At 37.4% G+C, this 20,710-nt stretch overlaps 1 protein-coding gene across 1 annotated transcript; it reads right to left on the reverse strand.

The window, feature by feature from the left end:
* Positions 1–1,701: 1,701 nt before the first annotated feature.
* Positions 1,702–16,959, reverse strand: LOC140137063 (MAM and LDL-receptor class A domain-containing protein 1-like). Its single transcript, XM_072158721.1, has 7 exons — positions 16,866–16,959; positions 11,561–11,715; positions 10,623–10,812; positions 9,912–10,064; positions 9,173–9,438; positions 2,334–2,418; positions 1,702–1,706 (listed from the first exon to the last, which is right to left on the reverse strand). Exons 1-7 carry the CDS (start codon positions 16,957–16,959, stop codon positions 1,702–1,704), a joined length of 948 nt encoding a protein of 315 aa, XP_072014822.1.
* Between the last annotated feature and the right edge of the window lie 3,751 nt (positions 16,960–20,710).

Here is a 20,710-nt window from a genome sequence, read left to right on the forward strand (position 1 = left end):
GTGGGGACATGCAGTCAGGATTGAATTGGGAATGTCAAATCTCAAGAATGCTGATTCTTGAGAATTCTATGACAGTCTGAACTATTATCAGAAGGCCAGTACATCAATGCATTATTTCTTATTAGCTGTTAATCAATCGCTGACTGTAGGAGTTAGCTTTTCAAAACAAAATCAAAACCTGTCCCATCCAGGAGACCTACTTCCCTAGGACTTGAATTCCCGAGTGTTGCTTGTTTGATTGCTAATCAACAATGATAATCAAAACATAATAGCGCCCCAACGTCATCACGAGACGGCGACTCCCATTGGTTCATGGTCCCTGCCAACAATAACAACTGCCCAACAATGACCCGACCTGGAACAATGGAATCACCCTTTTCTCAGCATGGGTAAAATGAGTTTTACTCATACTGCTCATTGTAAAACTGAATTAGTTAGTTCTAACTGACAACAGAGAACTGACAATGAAAGTCTAATTTTAATATTTGATCAATTTGGGGAAATAAGGGCTAAAAACATGTGTTGTTAGGGTGTTTTTCGTATGCTGTGACAATCAAGCCAAAGACTTGTACAAAGACTAATAATTTCAAATTATGCATTCTAACTTTTGGAAAACACATTTCCTAAACTTTTTCATAACCAATTATTAAGAGTAACTTAAATATTTAAAACATCATGAACTAACTCTTAGCCTATACTCTAGATTTTGATTGCTTAGATTTGTGCCAAATGACTTTTTTGTGACTATTCTTTTGGCCCATTTCCCATCAAAATAAAAAAATATTAAAATTTGACTTTTATTGCCAGTTAGAACTAAAGGATTAGGATTTAGCTATGTTTTATTTGGCAAAACAGGATATATTTTGTGATTCCAAAAAATTAGTGCTGTATGTTTTTGGAATAGGGAGCAGAGACTTTCAAAAGAATGGAATCAATGATTAATTCATCAGTTGCACTTCAATACCCATGTTACCAAACCTACGACTCGTTGGCCAAATTGGGCAACTTTTTGAGATTTTCACCATTTCCTGTCCCATAGAATTCAGTTGGGCAACTCCAGTTTGAAAATACTTCTATATTATTGCGAATGTGATGCTGCACTATTTTTACAAGTCACTAAAGTCTTAGCTTAAGTTAATATTTGTCATGTACCCACACAAGTCAATTGGAGCTGTACTACTATTCACAAAATTATGCTGAAAATGTGTACACTTTTTTCAAGACAGATCACCAACCTTATATCACCTAAGTAAGTTCTCTGAAGTAACAAAAAAATAGAATATTATGGCATATGGTATCTACCAGGCTAATTCTTCAAAATAACTGAGTTTTATTGAGACATGTTATAGACCTGTGCAATAAATATACTGTTAAGCATTATAATTTCACAATTTGCAGAGAATTCATGTTTCTTCAGCATGAAACTTTCAAAAATGTGTATATTTCTTTAAATGCCTATAGGAAGAAAACAAATATATATTGGCAAGCATGAAAAGAAAAATTTTGCGAAACTCCTGAAAAATGGTCCACACAAGTGTATTTTGTATTTTTCCCTGTTGATTGCAATCATGTTACTATCGTATTTAAGTGAGTATCATGTGGCCAATTAATGTTGTCAGCAAACAAATTGGTATTTTTGCTTGACAAAGCCATGTTGACATATTGTAGCGAGTATAAATTCACTTGACGGAGAAATAAAGTTTAATCTATGTGGTAAATTAAATATGAGAAAGGTTTTTAACACAAGTCAACACATACATAAATGACAGCCAGTGAAAAAATTTCACTGACTATCCAGGATTTGAACCTGGGACCTTCACTTGGTTTGTCAAACTACTAATTCCCAATTCAACTTGCAACTGAAAAGAAACTGATATTACACACATAGACAAAGGAAAACAGGCTTTATAGCCTAAACAGTCTGCAACAGGCAGTCTATAAATACAAATTTAAATATCCAATCACTGCCAACTGGAGGAAGCCATTTTAAATTTAGGGAAATAAAAGTCATAAATGTACAAAATAAACTTGGGGGAAATGGTTCTGGTGACAAAATGCAGAATTGGGCAAATGGTAAAATTTTGTGTAGAATATATACATTTTATCATGGAAAGCTGAGCCATTTAAACACTTTGAATCAAAAATTAATTTGAATGTTAGTGCTCTTTTTAACTAGATTAGGACTATAGGGATATTACATTTGAAATTGCATTCAAATGGTCCAACTTGAGTACTGCAAATCAAGAATCCAAAATATGACTGCCTCCTTAGGATCAGCAATTAAATTTGGAGATTCAAATTATGGATTGACTGTTCCAGGTTGTTAAACTTACCTCCGCAAGCAGAAGGAAAGAAGGAGATATCATCCAAGGCTATGTCACCTGTAGCTCCTGCTCCAATTTCAGCTTCAAATATCATCTGAAAAATAACACAGACAGGTAAGTCTAATGCTGGATTCATACTTTCTGCCACTTGCCACTGCATATGGAAACGTTTTGGCAGTATTGTCTCATTTGATATAAACCTCCTCATCCACACACAGTGCAAAGTTCTATCAAGGGGGTGACACTAAATTCACGGTTGTTCTATTAGCAACGCAAAATCTATGAAAAATTCAGCTGGTTTACTAGCTAGAAAGTGAGGCCAGTTATCGATCCGTTATAGCTCGTTATGAATAATTCATGTTCGACCCTTGGATCATGTTAATTGAGTTTGGCAAATAACAACGTTGTTAGTTTTGCGAACTTTGCCTGTTCAATGAGAGTATATACGCCTCAATACATCTGGGCACAAACCAGGTAAAACGATCCAGTTTAATGAAATGGCGGACGGGTATTCCCATCAGGCACCAGTGATATGTTTTTTCAAAGAAAGTCTACTAATTTGATATGAAATGACATTTTGCAGTAGCAAAGTCAAAATTAGGACTTGCTGTCAATAATATGAAGGAAATATGTGACAGAGGCAAGGTGGGAAATACAAGTAGTATTTAAGTTATAATAACCTTTGATACCCGACCTGACCTTCCATCATGGCGCCATGATTCGCTTTTATGTATTTCTATTATGCTCTCAAGTAAAATAAAATACCAATCTGCGCTGAGCAGACAATGTTACTTGGCTCCCAGCATGAATTATTGATTTTATACTGAGGTAAAGAAATGCACAGTGTATGTGCATGATGTGCAAGCATACTCCAAATATTTACGGTAAATCTGAATAGTGGTCACATGGTGACATATCATGTGTTCGGGAAAACACGTGGCAACATTTTAAGATTTCAGGCTTGTTTACTAGTTAATTGCCATTTGTACTCTTTATTATTTATCTTTGTTAATTAACATATATTTTAAATGCTGATAAATCGTGGTTGGCTGCCCATGATATCTGTTAAATTCAATGTTTTATGAATATAATTCTACCACGCAGAGGGGTCACGCAGCAGAATTTCACATCACCTGACTTAGCTAGATTTCAAGCTCTGCTCTTCAAATTCATGTAACTTTCAAAGTTTATACATTTAATATATTTAATAAGATACTAATTTTTTGTTATAACCAACTGGTACACGAAATATACTAGCTTATCACCTATACAGAAAGGTGATTATCAGCCTTCACTCAGCAAATTCACATGCCCGGCATATATGCAGCCATTCTCCGTCTGGATAACATGACTGTCGCCCTCAATACGTCTGGGCGCAAATTTAAATAACAATACGCTATTTACATATCAATGTGGCCTCATGCTAATTTCTAGCGCCGCTTCCAGGCCTATTCCGTGGTTCTATGTACACAATTCACTGGGTCATTGCACAGGAGATTAGGCTTGATCAATAAATGCATAAGCACACCCAGGGAGTTTGCAATTAGGACCACTCCATTGTTGTGCATGGGTAAATTGGAGGGGGAAAGACACAATCAATATTCACAAACTGGTCATGAAGCATGTGTTGGTTGTTTTCTGTTTCTTACAAACTTTTATTACTACAAATTTTCCACAAATACCACAACAACTTACGTGTGTCAGGTCCTCATATACCGCAAACGTGGAAAACATAACACACAGGAAACCCTATTACCCCTACAGTGCAAGTTCTGCGGCTCAAGCCGACTTGGCCTTGGGTCCGGTTGGGAGATTTGACATACACGGATAAAATAAAATGCGATATTTTGTTGATTCACCACTCTGTTAAACCAGCAAATGACTTCCAGTGAAATTTAAATAGTATATCAGAACTAAAACTATCTTTTTGAGCATAAAGCAATGTTAAAATTAAATGAAATGATGCAGTACGTCCTTACAATCAGCTGATTGAAGCGGTAATGGCGGCGGCGTCCCCAAGCAACGCATCCGGGATGTCGTGATGACGTCATGCTAATGGGCTATTTCCTGACCTTTTAATAACACGTATACCGATTGGATATTTTACATTATTGAATAGTCCGGAAAAAATATTTGACCTATCAGAATTGTTTTTATAGATACTTCTAAATCAGATAATCAATTTTGCAATGCACTTTGGGAAAAAAGAATTGGATCATCAACAACCGCGAGAGGGCCATTTGAATGTCGGGATTTCACTGGATTCACGCTAATTTTTGCCCTTTCGCATGTAAAAAAAGGGTGATTTTGCAACATTAACACGACCCGTCCTGAGAAATGAAAGCTTCTAAACACATTTTATGAACAGATTTTGTGAGAAGAATGTGTATAGTTTTAAAATCTGAATGGGATTTTAATTGGATATTTTTATTTCATTCAGTAGAAGCTCGTTTAGTGAAAATTGGCCTGATTTCTCTATGTAACCACTTTCATTTTAATGATCCGAGAGCAAATGAGACAACATTCGCATATGGTGGCGAGACGCTTCATCGTGCCGCTTGCATTTGTCTACAAGCGGAGCGGCACACCGCTGAGCGGCAGCGGCATGACTCTGAAAGCCACTGCTGTCGCTTAGCACCACTCCAAAATCGTATTTTGTTCTCGTACGTCAGAGGGGCTCTCTGAGTTGACTTGAATTCAACTCCCAGCGATGCTGCCACTTATATCGGTTTGCCGCTGGTCACCGCTAGCATTTCTAGTGCAACTGCGCAGTGAAGCAAAATCATCTTCAGAGCAGCAAAGCAGCAAGCAGCAGGAAAGTATGAAACAATATTTACGCAACAAGTATACTTGTTATTCAATGTGTTTTAATTCCTTTTAGCTTCTAACAAATATTTGATAAAAATCTATTATATTTGACATCAAATATCTGGTAGAAGTAAATTATCGATATCATGCCATTAGTTAAACATGACTGGAAGTAGAATAGGACCAGATGGGGGGTCTAAAGTTTGATTTTAGTAGGGGTGTGCTGCTGAAAATTTGAAAGTGGACCAATCAATATACCAATTTGTCAAGATATTTGAACCCATCGATATAACAAAAGTCGAAATATTTGGCCAAATTGAACCCAAATTGTCATAGTTTTTACAAATTTTCCCCAAAATTTTGGCTAGATTGAGACAAAATTGGGGTTACTTTTGCGAAAAAATGTTGAAAAAAGGACCCACCCATATACCAAAATTAGTCTAGAAAAAGGGGTCATTGATATACAAAAAGGCTGAAAATGCTACCCATGTTTGCGGAATGTCCCCATATGGTCATTTGTACTGAGTACCTCCCCGAATAGATCTGTATAAAAATACATGTTGAAGCATTGAGTAATCTATGTCAAATAAAAAGTATGAACCAGGCCTTGGCTTCTGTCAGTTAACAGTTTAAGCTTATAGTCTGTCTCGTGAGAGTAACGCCATGTTGGATTTCACAGTGGCAGATTTGAATCTGGCTTGCTATACAACTATGAACACCATTAGACTTTTAAGCAAAGTCTGTCAATGTGACAGCAAATTAAGTTTGCTGTTTCCAAATTTTGGTCAAAATCAAGCTAAAAATGGGCTGTGGAGTTACTTGCATCAAATAATCCACTTCAAATAAAAAGTATGAACTAGGCTTTAGCTTTAGTCAATTAAAAGCAACTAAAATGTGTGAACAAGAATATGTCTTGTCTCAAGTTAAGGGCTGGGGTATGAACGTTTGGACAGTATTTATTGTGGGACATGAGAGCACATCAGACCTATCGAATTGCATTCTGAATACGAAGAATGTCCTTCTGATATCAAATAATTTTGATTTTTGAAATTACATAGCGTAATACACATTTTATGGCAAATCATTAAAATTGATATTTTTGATATTTTACAGTACTCGAAGTAAACTTTATAAATCTGATGATTTATACTTAAAGTGTATGTAGGTGGGATGAAAAGCCGACAATCAATTGAAAATTTTGACCTTTCGTATTGAAGATGTGGATTTTTTTTCCCAAAACACCAAAAAATATTAGGTCTTTTGGGAAAAAAATCCATATCTTCAATATGAAAGGTCAAAATTTTCAATTGATCGTCGGCTTTTTCCTCCCAGCTACATACACTTTAAATATATCATTAGATTTATGAAATTACCGAGGACTGTTATATATCAAAAATGTGAAAAATATCAAATTTTAATAATTTGTCATAAAATTTGTATTATACCGTGATTTTCAAAAAATGAAAAATATTTGATATCAGAAAGACATGCTTCGTATTCAGAATGCAATTTGATACGTCTGAGATGCTCTCATGTCCCACAAAAAATACTGTCGAAACGCCATAAACGCTCATTTTAGATCCCTTAATGGCAGATTCGAATAAATCTATTTACGTGGCTACATCCCCGGCGGACGGACAATTCACCCTTCTATAGGTCCGTTCATACTACCACCGCATTTGCGATGCGTTGCTTTGCGATGCCGATATATCGATTACTTTTGCCGCAACTCAACGCAACTCGTCGCATTTCCAAGTTAAATTGTATTAAACTTTATTGCGATATCGCAATGCAGCACTTTCAGTGCGGCAACGTACCGCATCGCAAAGCAACGCATCGCAAATGCGGTGGTAGTATGAACGGACCTTATGTGTGTGTCTATGCCCCGTGGAATTCAAATCTGCCACCGCAAAATCCAACATGGTGTAACTTACATGTGCAAAGAATTATACTGAACAGTGGCATAGCATGAGTCATCCTATTAGGGGCACCAACCTTGATTGGGGGGCACCAGACCTGACTGGGGGACACAAGCTTTTTTTCAGCCATTTTCCTATGGGATTTTCAAATCGATTGGGGAGCATGTGAAACTTTATGGGAAATATGCCATATTGGATTGTCATATAATACGGAACAAAATGACGCCACTCCGGGACTTTTTAAGCACATGCTGGAATCGAATATTGAGACTTAGAATTCATGAGCATTGCAAAGCTTTACATAATTGTCATCATGCATCATGGGCTCTTTATACTCATTATGTCATTATTCTAATAAATAAGAGATCACACCACTAAATCAGGTCCAACCCTATCTGACTGAAGAAATAACAACCAGTGTTTTTATTCGCTGACCATACCAGGTGCATTAAAATGGGAAAAAAAGTTCAAAATGAAGGCTGATATGCCAATTTTTTGGTCATAGTTGTGCTCTGTGGATGTTTTTCTTATCATCTGAGCATAAAAAGATGAAAATATTACAATTCTGACATTTTATGAAGGTTTTTTGGTTCCAGGCACCAACTGATGTCACAATATAGAGGCGCTGAGCTGTACTCCTATTCCAGATAAATACAGCACTAATTTGTTGGAATTAAAATATTATCCTGTTTTGTCAAATGAAACATAGCTAAATCCTAATCCTTTAGTTAGTCCTAACTGGCAATTAAAAGTCACATTTTAATATTTTTGCAATTTGAGGTAAAATGGTCCAAAAACATGCAATGTTGCATGTTTTCTTACAATTGCAGTGACAAAATTGTAAGACTTGGCACAAGTCTAAGCATTCAAAATCTTGAGTATAGGCTAAGAGTTAGCTCATAATTTTAATATTATATGTTATATTTGCTAATTGGTTATGAAACAGATTGGAAAAAGTGTTTTCCAAAAATTAGAATGCGTAACTTGAAATTAGTCTTTGTTCAAGTCTTTGGGCCTGATTGTCACAGAATACGAAAAAGGTCGAAAAATACCCTTAAAATGCACATTTTTGGCCCTTATTTCCAAAAATTGACCAAATATTAAAATTTGACTTTTATTGCCAGTTAGGACTACCTAAAGGATTAGGATTAAGCTATGTTTCATTTGGCAAAACCGGCTAATATTTTTTTCATTCCAAAAAATGAGTGCTGTATTTATCTGGAATAGGGAGTAGAGTTTGGTATGGTTTACATCATGTGACCGCTGCGAAAAATCGAGCTGCTCAACTACCAAAAAAATGCTGGTTCTAGGGTAGAATATATCATAAACTTTTGGCAAAATGGTGTTTTGAATGCCCTAGGACGTTATAACCATGAGAAAATGATGATTTCTTGTGTACCTTTTAACAAATAAAAGAATAGGAACTTGATTTAGTGGTGTGATCCCTTAAGACTAACCACCAGATATGATTACTGCATACATTCAACCACTGCACTGTTCAATAGCCTTGTGATGTGGCAGGAGTTTTAAAAGCAAAGGTCCTGAACAAAATATGATATGCACGCATACTGACGGGCAAGAAACAACGGGATTGCTGACAAACTGCCTGGAAATGACATCAGAAGTCAATAATAGCAATAACCCCAGAAATGGCAGAGGTCTGGTTTATGTTTTTAGGTTCAAATTTTGGGCTGGCCGTTTTGGTGAAAATGATTGTGACTTCTCTCTAGTCCGAAGGGTCGCTAGTCCGAAGGTTCTCTAGTCCGAAGGGTCGCTAGTCCGAAAACCAAATTAAGTTTGCTAATCCAAAGATTCTCTAGTCCGAATATAGAAAAAAGGTTAGGGTTACGGTTGGGGTTAGAGTTGGTGTTAGGGTTAGAGTTAGGGTCAAGGTCAGTGAGCCTTATTCTATATTCGGACTAGAGAACCTTATTTATTTTTCAGACTGGCAATCCTTCAGACTAGAGAACCTGATATTTGGACTGTGAACCTTTTTCAGAATTTGGACTAGCGAATGGTAAATTACGTGTTCAGACTAGTGAATCCTCAGACTAAGGAGCCCGTACTTAGGGAACCTACGGACAGTTGTCACCAAAATGATGGGCACCTGTACTCACTCACCTGGTAATAAGTATTACTGTACACTCCCATCTGTCCCTCAAACCATGTATCACCTTTATCCTTAATATATTCCCAAAACAGTGTACCAGTGCTGGCACCCCATGGTTGATAGTAAACTCTCAGCATGCCTAGTTGGCTCCCCATCATATGATACCAAAACTTGAGACAGGTTCCAGTCGATTGTGTGGCTGGAAGAATCTGGCTGTACAGAAGAGCTATGTCTCCTTGACTACGCGGTGGTGAGGAATCAATGTAGAGATAGCGACCTATGCGGGAACATTAACAGGTAAAAGACATTGGTCAGTATGTTGAAAGGGGAATTGCACATAAATATTATACACAAGTGTGCCAGAAATTCGAACAGCTTCTCTTATGATGTTCACTGATGTATATTATAGTGTGTGACCTTCAACATGTAAAATTGGGAAGGCTATTTAGCATAACACAAAGACAAAGTTAGTTCCTGATAGATGCACAAGTTCTGTGTCATTGAAATATGTTATTTGTATAAAAAATAAACTATTAAATCCTATATAAATGATATGTCATGATTTTTGTGCGACTTTGCAAAATAATATTGTGCAAAGAATACACATTTTAAAGAAAGAAAACCATGAAGGGTCAACTGTTAGATTCAAAAAGTCAAATGTTGAAAAGAAAAAAAAAATAAACAAAGTCCATATTTTGGAAATCCCCAACCCGCCCCCTAGTAAGTCCTAGCTACAGGCCAGCAACGTACCTTTGTCAGTTCCTTTGGTGTGGTCTTTAGATGGTCCAGTACTTCCTCCTGGTGTTCCTCCAAATCCAACTATCCAGTCAAAGTTATCTTGAAGAATGTTATCAGCATTAGTCCATGTACACACACCACTTTCTTGTTCAAAATCACAGTCACCTGGCATAATGGAGTGAAAAAAAACCTTTAACATGCTCTTTGTTTTAACTTAACCCCATTGTCCAAGCTGCTTTTTGTCTAAGTAGAAGGAAGAAGGGAGGAAGAAAGAAGATTTAGAAAACAATAATTATTGTTTTCCCTGTCCCCATTTTGAGCCACCGCATTAGGTTTCACTGCCTGAAGAGAATTGAACACAACTTGAATTCCCACCTGGGGTTAGTATCTGCCAATGAGGTAACCAGATAACCATCTATCATTATAGCTAGAGGCAGTATATGACACACAGGTATTTCTCCCTCGGAAAAATACCTCCGCCCAAAACAAAACCCTCCGATTTCCCACAATGCCCTCAAAATAGATGGTGCGCAGTTATTATTGTCTAATTATTATAATAACATCATATTTTGCATTAAGTTTTCAAAACTGTTTTTTGATGTTATAAAATGTGCCACCCATTATACAACCTAACATTTAACATTTTCTGACAAATGTTTTGCGTTTCTTATTATCGGTATTTTTGTTTTTTTATTCTATCACATAATCTTGCTGGGAACTTACCAAAAGGCAAACAAGCTCCTGGATGTATATTGATATCATCGATGGCTATATCCCCTTGGTTCCCATCCCCAACAACGGCTTCAAAATACACTTGAAAGTTGTCTTTGGAAGAAACTGAAAAGCGACCAGCATGCCATTGTTGGCCAAGGTCTCCAGACATTTTGAAACCATGATAGCGTGCACCGTTTACCTGAAATGTAAAGATATGTATAGAAATACAGTCACTTTAATTTTCAATATCAGCACAAAAATGTATGGAATTAGAGTTACCTAACATTATTACACATTGCAAATTATGCCAATCAATAAAAATTGTCAATCACAAACATCAAGGATTACTTCCCTGAGTGGTAGTTTTGACTATTTACCTCATCCCCGTATATGTAAAAACAAATACTACTGGGGAAATATGACAACTGTGTTCTCCTCGGTACTGTCTATGGGCCTGTCACCCCTCACCCTTGGCAAAAATAAGTTGCCCATTTCCCCTCTAACCATGTAGTATTTGTATACTATCTGCCCAGGAAAGCCTATTCTTAGTGCTGGTATACACACATGCATGTTTGACACACCAAATAGATGTGCGCATAAAAATGCTGCCTTGATGTGTTGATGTTACTGACTGCATAAAGCGCTACAACACAAGTTTATAAAATGTTCAATAAAAAAAATTGGGGGGATTTTGCACTGGATCAGACCAGAAGTAGGCCTATTCAAAATTTTAAAAAGTGCACTTTTTTGACAACAAATTTGAACCAATGAGGGAGAAAAAAGTATTATCAGATAAAGTAGTTGCATAGTTGCCATAAAGAGCATCTTTACTACCTAGAAATTGTCCACATATTTCCCTGTATAGCTCACTTTTATTTCAGAAAACTTAAATTTACAAAAAAAGTAACTTTATTAGAATGAACATCAAATGGTAATGCAATCCTTACCATGTAAAACACACTGAGTGTGTCGACATCTTCTCCGTACATGTAATAGTAGAACTCAACACAATGGCCCTCAGGAAGAACTGGGTATAAGTGACTCTTCAACTGGGCTATTCTACCAGACCTTTCTGCACTGGCATCTATATACAAAAATTTGCCTGAAACAAAAAGATGATTTTCTGATGATCAGTAAGCTCTTAAGAAGTATGTGACTTCTCTCTAATCCAAAGGGTCGCTAGTCTGAAGGTTCTCAAGTCTGAAGGGTCGCTAGTCCAAAAACCAAATTAAGTTCGCTAATCCGAAGGTTCTCTAGTACGAATATAGAATAAGGGTTAGTGTTAGGGTTAGCGAACCTTATTCTATATTCGGACTATTCAACCACCTGATTACATCAAATGACACTCCTATTACTTTGTATCAGTGGCGTGCAGCACATTGAAAGTGGGGGGCCAGGTTGTTCAGTTCCCCCGAATGGAGTCTGAAGGAGCAAATTTTGATGTTTTTAATGTTTTTCCCCCAAATGACCAACAAAAGTGGGGGGGCCATGGCCCACTGCCCCCCCCCCCTTGCGCACGCCTCTGCTTTGTATAGGTTTACTTTGTGGCTAAATATGGGTGGATAGTTATTAAATAAACATATTTTGCAAGATCTGGATGTGTTCTGTTCATTCAGGTCCTTTTTGTCACTATCGTCCTGTGTTGCACTAGGTATACTGCTTCAACCTAGAAGTACAAACCAAATCTGTGGCATCGGAGGTTAATGCTTTGCGTCACATGTACTAGGTGTTAAAAAACGCGATGCATAAAGAGTGTGGTGCGCTTGGCAAGTACAAATCTAGTATGTTTGGCGCAGCAGTTGGCGCGCAAGAGAAGCATTTACACATGCATTGTATTGAAATAATTATTCTCATACCTCCAGTTTCTGAGGTCTATTTACTCTGTACTTCTGAGTTGACGGACTAAATAAATCAGTACGGAAAAAATTGAATTGGACAAAATGAATTGTGGGAAGTGTAAGATATCTTTTCTGATATAGCACCTCTACAGTCAGGAAGCCAGTTCACGATTTCGAGCAAATCTTAAACATGGACGTAGCCCCTTGCCGAACTTCGCCCCTTTGGTCAGAGTCGAGGCTGTTTTGGCGCCTTAAATAGAGGCGTGTAGTTTTACTACTATAGTTCAGGTCAAAAATAACCAATCGACGCGGAACTTTCAGAATCGGATCGCCATATAAGGATACAGCTTATGAATAATTATAGTTCATTTCTAAGGCAGTAACCGCATCCCTCGAGCACTGATTAGTGGCCCGCATCGCAGGTGAGTTTTTGATATGTCTCTTTTATTTATCTTTTTCCTAATCTGCCACAGGTCGTATAGCGTGTGTCAGTACTATGATTTATTGAAATTTTGATTGAAACATGTCTTAATTTACGAATTCTTCAAAAGATTTCGCCCGACGCCTCGCGAAAATTGAAATAATTGGCTGTTACTGAGGCTTGTCTGTGAGATGACTAGGGTGACGAATTTTGCACCACTGCGCACACGCATAAATTATACTTTATGTATAAAAACATGAACATGATGAAACTTTTTCCTAATCTGCCACAGGTCGTTTAGCGTGTGTCAGTACTATGATTTATAGAAATTTTGATTGAAACATGTCTTAACTTCATAATTATTAAAAAATATTCAACGGACGCCACGCGAAAAATGAAATAATTGGCTGTTACTGAGCATGTGAGAGGCTTGTCTGTGGCTACCGTGAAATGACTAGGGGTGACGAATTTTGCACCACTGCGCCAACAAACAAATTTTAATGTGCGTATAAAAACATGAAATGCATCCAGTTTGTATGAAATACGTTCAGCTTGTGCTTTTATAAATTGTCCTTGATCGTGAATATAAATTTGCGATGAACGTCGATGAATTATTCGTTTTCGAGTTAGATTTTTTCACGTTTTCAGTGACTTGCAAGTTGCACAATGACAATGTCACCGTCAATGTGCATGACTTGTCATGCAAGCATAAATATGAATAATGGATGGAATTGAATGTTGCTTATTTGCACGTTTTGGGTCAAGCTGGGAGAAAAATATCCCAGGTGGACCCAAATTATCGTATCACACACGATAGACCATCTAAGTTATCGTAAATCGGTTTCTCCCAGGTAGACCGTAAAATTTTGATTGCCACAAATGCCACATTCGGCCCACAAACGCCCAGGATTTTTAGCCAGGTCGACCCACGACAAGCATGCAATTAGGCCTATGTGATCCGACCATGGCGATACACATGTGACGAGTATAAATCATTGTACAGCATTCATTCATAACTTTTGCAAGCACCGGAGAGTTTAGTACAATATGGTTTAACACTTGGCATCTAAATTAATTCACAGTCATAGGCCTACTCTCATATTTGTATTTATTTAAGTTTTCTTGTTTTAGTTTGCAAAATACAGAGGCAAATTTAAGGAGATATATAGTCATACTTCCAAGTTTTCTACTTTCTTGAATTTGCGTCAACGTGTACACACACGATAAGCTTAAGCTTAGGCCTACATAGTTTGCCAGCCCATACAGCGCTCTATGACTACTTTTCAGACTGAATAAATGATGAGAAGATGTCATAGGATCAAATAATCCAACAAAGAATCACCCTGTCGAAGTGCCGGACATATACATGTTTTATGGATACTTTATTATTATTTGGTCCACAACCACAGAATTAAAGACAACAACCCGCCACGAAAGTGGTGCCAATTTCTATTAGCCTAGGCTGTCTTTCGATCAACAAGCGCAGAGTGAGCTTGACCAATTCGGCCTTATTTGCAGGCAGATGTAATCAAAAAGAATTGAAATAGATGCTAGTGTGCATGCTATAGGCAAAATATCTTGACCAATCACCGTCCTTAGTTGAGCGATCGTGTTGTTCCACGAAAAGAACTGTGATGCAATGGTACGCAGAAGAAAGTTTACACATTCTCTCATGATGATCAAGAATTATTTACTTTGCCAAGACATTTTTGATGTATTTCTCGCTCTCATTTGACATTGCATTCGCACATGCACATGTACCGTAAGCTTACCATATGAAATATGATTAGTTATTATATCCGGTTTATTATACTTTTAGAATTTGATTATCAAATCTAATGGTCCAGTGACCGTGCCTTGTGGCACACTAGATTCCCCTTCAACCCATTTCGAGCACTCTCCGTCGATCACAACACGCTATGCATTTTCTTTGTGTGAGAAACAACTCAATATTTTTGCATTTTTCTCAAAAATTATAGTGCATTGGGGACAAGTAAGATATGTATATTATAGGGGCAAGGACTGCAACTACTGCACTTGAAATTTTATGTCAGCACAGACAACCGTTGTGTAGTTACACTCAAAAGGAGGGGAAGCCAGTATTTGATCAATAAATCATTAACTACCTGCTTTGAGTTGCTGAATTTTCAGTACAGTAGTTGTAGTCCTTGCCCCTATAATATGCATATCTTGACTTGTGACCAATGTGCTATAATTTTTGCAAAAATAAGCACAAAATTGGCCAGGGGTGTAGTCCCCCCTTAAAAGCATTCTCATGTGTGGCACCTTATCAGACGCTTTTTGTTGTCAAGCTCCAAAGCTTGTTTCAGTGTTCCAAGTTTTCCGGTTTTTGCCAGATTTCCGGGTTTTTTTTTCTTAATCCGGATTTTTCCAGGGGGAAATTTTTTTTTTAAATAACATTTCTGGAAGTGGACTGGATGATGATATTTCACCATAAAATTAAAAAGAGCAACACAAAAACAGGGGAGGGGGTGGGGGGGTTGATACCATCATAGCATATTCCCTGATCCCCAGCGTTCTCTTAAAAGATAGTGCTCCTGAACTTGTACTAAAATTCTGTAGGCCTTTTTTTCCTTCTTAACATTGGCTCTAATTTCTGAAGACAATAGAAGTAAGTGACATTGACACACATTATTGCTTTGACATTTCATTTCAGGGAGAAAGGTATTGTCTGATATACTGACTTGAGTCGCTCGATCATGGAACCTGATGATACACAAGCAAAGAAGACAACAGTGAGTGAAGCAAATTAAGAAGCCAAGGACAGGATAATAGATGTGGAAATGCCTGACACACAGTTCGTAAGTATGCAGCAGTGGTGTAGTGATCCTATGGAGGGCACCAACCATGATTGGGGGTACACAAGCCATTTTTAGGAAATATTCCTGTGAGATTTCCCCCTTCCGTATGCCCCTATGATGATAAGCCACAGTGGTGTAGGATTATCTTAGGGTGCTGAATTGCAGAAAAGTGGACATTTTCCAGGGTGAGGCAATTTTGTGAAAAGTGAAGTTTACAACAAATTTTGGACCAAAGCCCTCCCCCACCCGGGGGGGGGGGTGGTAGATACATGTCTGTTTTCATTTTGTTTCCTTGAATATTTGTGAGTCATCCAATCTCGTCCAGTATAAATCAGCGTGCGGGGCTGTAGAATTTTTAACAACTACCGGAACTCCAATGTCTACATGTGCACTGTGCAGTATAGCTACTTGGTTGCTATGAGCACACACCACATGTGGTAAAGAGCTGCTGTAAACTTGTGTAAAGAGGATAACATGCTTGGATAACATGGATACATGTAGATGACTGCTAACTAGTATGAGGCATCCAAATTCATTCATATCAATCAATACCTATCCACAATTGCAATCAAAGGCAAACTACATGTAGATCCATTGAATTGTTTTTGCCTGTGCCGGTTTCGAAGTGCCGGATATTTGAAATTTATAAGCATTTTGTGATACAATTGGTTGTCATTGAAAAAAAAAAAAAACTTCAATGCACAATTATTTTCCGTACCATTCCTCCGCTTCACCTTACAGTCTACATTTTTTTTTTTCAAATTAAACTTAGGAAATAAATGTATCTGGCATTCTGGCTATTGTGGATGAACTTAAAGAAGGAGGATCATTGCATGCAGCTCACTACAGCAAAATGGTGCACATTCTAATCAAAAAATATGGATACAGGTAAGAAAATAATTAATTAAAAAAAAAAAAAAAAAAAAAAAAAAGTAACACCAAACTAAGCAAGGTGTTTCCAGATATTTCAATATGTCTCAAAGCTGTCACGTTCGTTCATTTTGCGGTGCACATTCACTTTTTGTTTGTTTCACATTGGATTTAAAATCTTCATAAGCTTTGAGACATGTACATGTATGGAATTTTATTTCCTAAGTAATTGTATGATTAAGCCTGGTCAGAATGCTAGATGCTGGTTAACTAGGTGGTTGACCTGACCATCATTACCTACATGCTCCATGTTGTTTTCCCTGTCTGCCAGCCAAAAGAGAATGAATTTCTTTCTCCCACTCCCAGATTGCAAATCTCAGAACATCAGCCCACATGATCTCGAGGTTGCGTTTTCGTTTATATCCAAATTTCTTTTGTCCAAACCAGTTTATTAAAAACAAGGTTAATTATTTAATTTTTTTTTTGTCATCTCTTTTTTCAGATGTGGATGAACAAAGTGTAAAAATGTGGTTCTGATAGCACTGCCTTTCATATTGCTACAGTGAAGAAAGGAATGGCATCTTTCATTGATTTTCAGCCAGTAAGTTTTATTCAATTATGTGTATTAAAAGGAGCAGTACGTAAAATAACACATTGACTTCCTCTGTACTTTAATGTCAGAAATTACCACAGGTAGAATTTATTTTAATCTTGTGAGAATTCATTGGATTCTGAAATTTTACCAGAATCTGTAATGTTGACAAGAATCTCTTTGAATTCTCGTACATCTATTCAAGAAAATCCCTGCAAAGAATTTCATGGTTTCTAGGATTCTCTCTGAAATTATTAACCCTGATATACTATAACTGAAATGAAATTTAATTGAAAAATAACAGGCAGATTTTCCCTAACTTTTTGACAAGGGGCCCTTATTTCTACATCAGTGTGGTGCAACCCAAAACATACTGTGGAATAAATATTCAGGTTTGGGTAGAGGTACAAGTATGAGTTGTTCCATTGACTATTTTACTAGTACAAGTGTGAGAAATCAGTGAATTACACAATATGAAGGTGCAGTTGCCCTGCAAAATGACAGTTTGATAAACAAGAATTTCTAATCCCTTTTGTTTTATTTGTGATGTTTTATGTTTATAATCTTACCTGAATGTTTTTTCTATAAGGTTTTTGTTCGCGACCCATTTTCAAATGGTCTGCGACACAAAAAAGGCTGTGACCCAGAATGGACAATTTGTAGAATCGATCTAGGCATTACCGCATACTTGTTGATTGTTAAATCCTTGACAGACACACACTTTTGAGGCCTGTTCACAAGCATGGATATTAATTTTTCATATTGTCATGGATATAAATGCAGCAAAAATAATAATTTTAAAACTAGCATGGAAAAGAAGGGGAGGGGCAAGGGAGTGATGGTAACTTAAGCCAAGATTAAGAGAGATAAAGTGAAAAACAATTGGCTTGCTGTGCAAACTATTTGTGTTATGTGTACAGTGCTTGTTGTGCTCCCTGCCTACTCCCTCCCACTCAGTGTTAGTGATTAGTCCCAGTAATGATACTACCCCTACCCCTTTTCGGGTCTCAAATACTGCATCATTTTATTTACTGATGGGGTATATTTATCATTTTTTACAGGCAAACCTACCACAATACTTGGATGCTCTCTCGCGGAAGAGACGACTGCCATTTGTTCTCATACTCGGCCCACAGGATCTACCGTCGCCATTGTTGAAGGGGGTGGAGGGGCCGGCTGTGCCCTAAACCAGGAGAGATTGCAGAGGGCATTGGGACGTGTGTTTTCAGGTTTTTCACGTGCTAGACCAAGAGGTTGCCACATGTTTTACCACATGGGAATTCATACAGAAAGTTTTTATTTCAATACGCACAAAGAAAAAGCAAACCTAAATATTGCAGTTAATGTAGCTGGTGAAGGGACTATAAATATTCTGTATTAGAAAAATACAAATCTGATACCATGTTATAAAAAAATCAGATAGCACTTTCTGTGTACTTGTACAGTTGCTAACCTGAAGGATTGTGCACTTTTTAGTAGAAGCTTGAGAATTTCCACACATGAGATACAAGGTCAAATGTTGATTTTAAGATGTGGAGCCAATAAGTGGGAGATGGGAGCAGTTAGCCCCAGAAACCCTGAAATGGCCCCTGGTCCCATCTAAATTTCAGCTGACCAGGGGGTCACTTTTCTTCAGGAACTGGCCCCTGGTCACTATACCCAAAAATTCAATTCCATAGCCATTAATGCATGATGAACTTATTCAGAACAAATATTGGCCCCTTGTTGATTAGAAGTGGCCCCTGGTTCCATGTTGAATGAAGTGAACCAGGGGCCATTTTATGTAAAAATTAGCCCCTGGTTCATCATTTCTTATTTTCACCCTTGACCAGATCCTTTATTGAGCTATTCCAGTTGAAATCCATACACCCCCTTTGGAAGATATGACCGTAATCTTCCACACAGGGAGTGTTAATTTCAAATGGAGTTACCTCACCATCATTTGCGTCAATTGCAAGCCCGGCTACCAGGGACCCGGGCACAGCGGGGACGTAGTGGGGGAGATTACCAAAGACAATTGTAATAATCCCCGCTATGCCCCGGGTATTGTCCTGGGTACCGGGGCACAAATTGTGGGTGAAACCCCCGGTACTGTCCCCGCCCATGCCAGCCGGGTTTCAAAGTGCTGTATTAATTTTCAATGTTTTTAATCAGCAAATCCAAAATTTAAGTATTTTCATGGCCCCGCTACCGGGACGACTGATTGTACATCCCGGGTACCGGGGATGTACTTTCTGGTAATTTCAGGGTGACAGTCCCGGGTATTGTGTCTACAGTGCCCAGGTCCCTGGTAGCCGGGCTTGCAATTGACGGAAGCATAAAATCACAGAAATTTATGGGATTTTGGTGAAAAAAAACTCCCTAGTGTTTCTGGATCTGGTATTAGGTCTTATGGCATCACAAGTCGTGTGTGTCCGCCAGCAATTGTGTGTACGTCAACAATTTGGTCTCATACATGTATGAACAGTTCAAATCCTATGATTATCTTATTGCAATCATTATGCTTTTAGAATCTTCCATCCTATACTTTAAAAATACACATTTTTAAAAACCAATTATTCTGGATATCTGCCCTCAAACTGAAATTGGCGACCAATTACACCTAAACATGGAGGTCTCTGAATCAGCTTGCAGTCCACGATCACCATACATGTAGCGTATAGATATTGAAATACCATTTAGCGACCCCACTTTTAAGCGGTTACAGAATGTAATTGAGAAAATTAAAATTTTGACCAAAAATCAAATTTTTGACCAAAAAATCACATTTTTGAAGAAAAATTATATTTTTTATCAAAAATAACATTTGTGACCAAAAAATCACATTTTTGACCAAAAATCATATTTTTGACCAAAAATCACATTTTTGACCAAAAATTATATTTTTGACCAAAATCACATTTTGACAAAAAAATCACATTTTTGACCAAAAATAATTTTTTTTTATAAAAATCTGATTCTCAAAGCATAATAATGATTAAATTGTATGGATCCTTTCACACGATACACCTAGATATTGGTCTCGCTGTGAGTTTACAGGCATGGGATTTTCCAGTGGAAATACTGGAACCAGTCTTTTTTGATGTAATAATTCCCAGTTTTATTTATTTTCAGCCCATTTTCAGGTGTTCTTGTCCAATTTTACGCGCTTTTCCTGACTTTTTTATAAATGCGTAGTCCCATGCCTGGTTTAAAAGATATCGTGCGCGGCTATCGCCTCGCACAATATCTTTTAAAACTCACAGCTTGACCAATATCTTTGTGTATCACGCGTAAGGTGTAAAAATATAGTTGTGTGTTCATATTTTGATAAATTGCCTCTTCTAAACAATAAAATGTCGGAATTATAATAAATGCAATTCCCAATTATAAAATACAATTTTATAATTGCAGTACACATTGCATGTTCTAATTAACAGAACTATATTACATGATTATACCGGTACTACAGATGTACATCTGTGCAGGCAATTGTGTCCACCAGGCAAGCCCGTACGCACGGTGGGGGTGCGTCCCCCTAATTTTGGAAAAATATACCAAAAGTCCCAAAATTT

The sequence above is a fragment of the Amphiura filiformis genome, chromosome 17 (genome assembly GCF_039555335.1).
Source record: "Amphiura filiformis chromosome 17, Afil_fr2py, whole genome shotgun sequence".
In the NCBI taxonomy this organism is placed as follows: Eukaryota; Metazoa; Echinodermata; class Ophiuroidea; order Amphilepidida; family Amphiuridae; genus Amphiura; species Amphiura filiformis.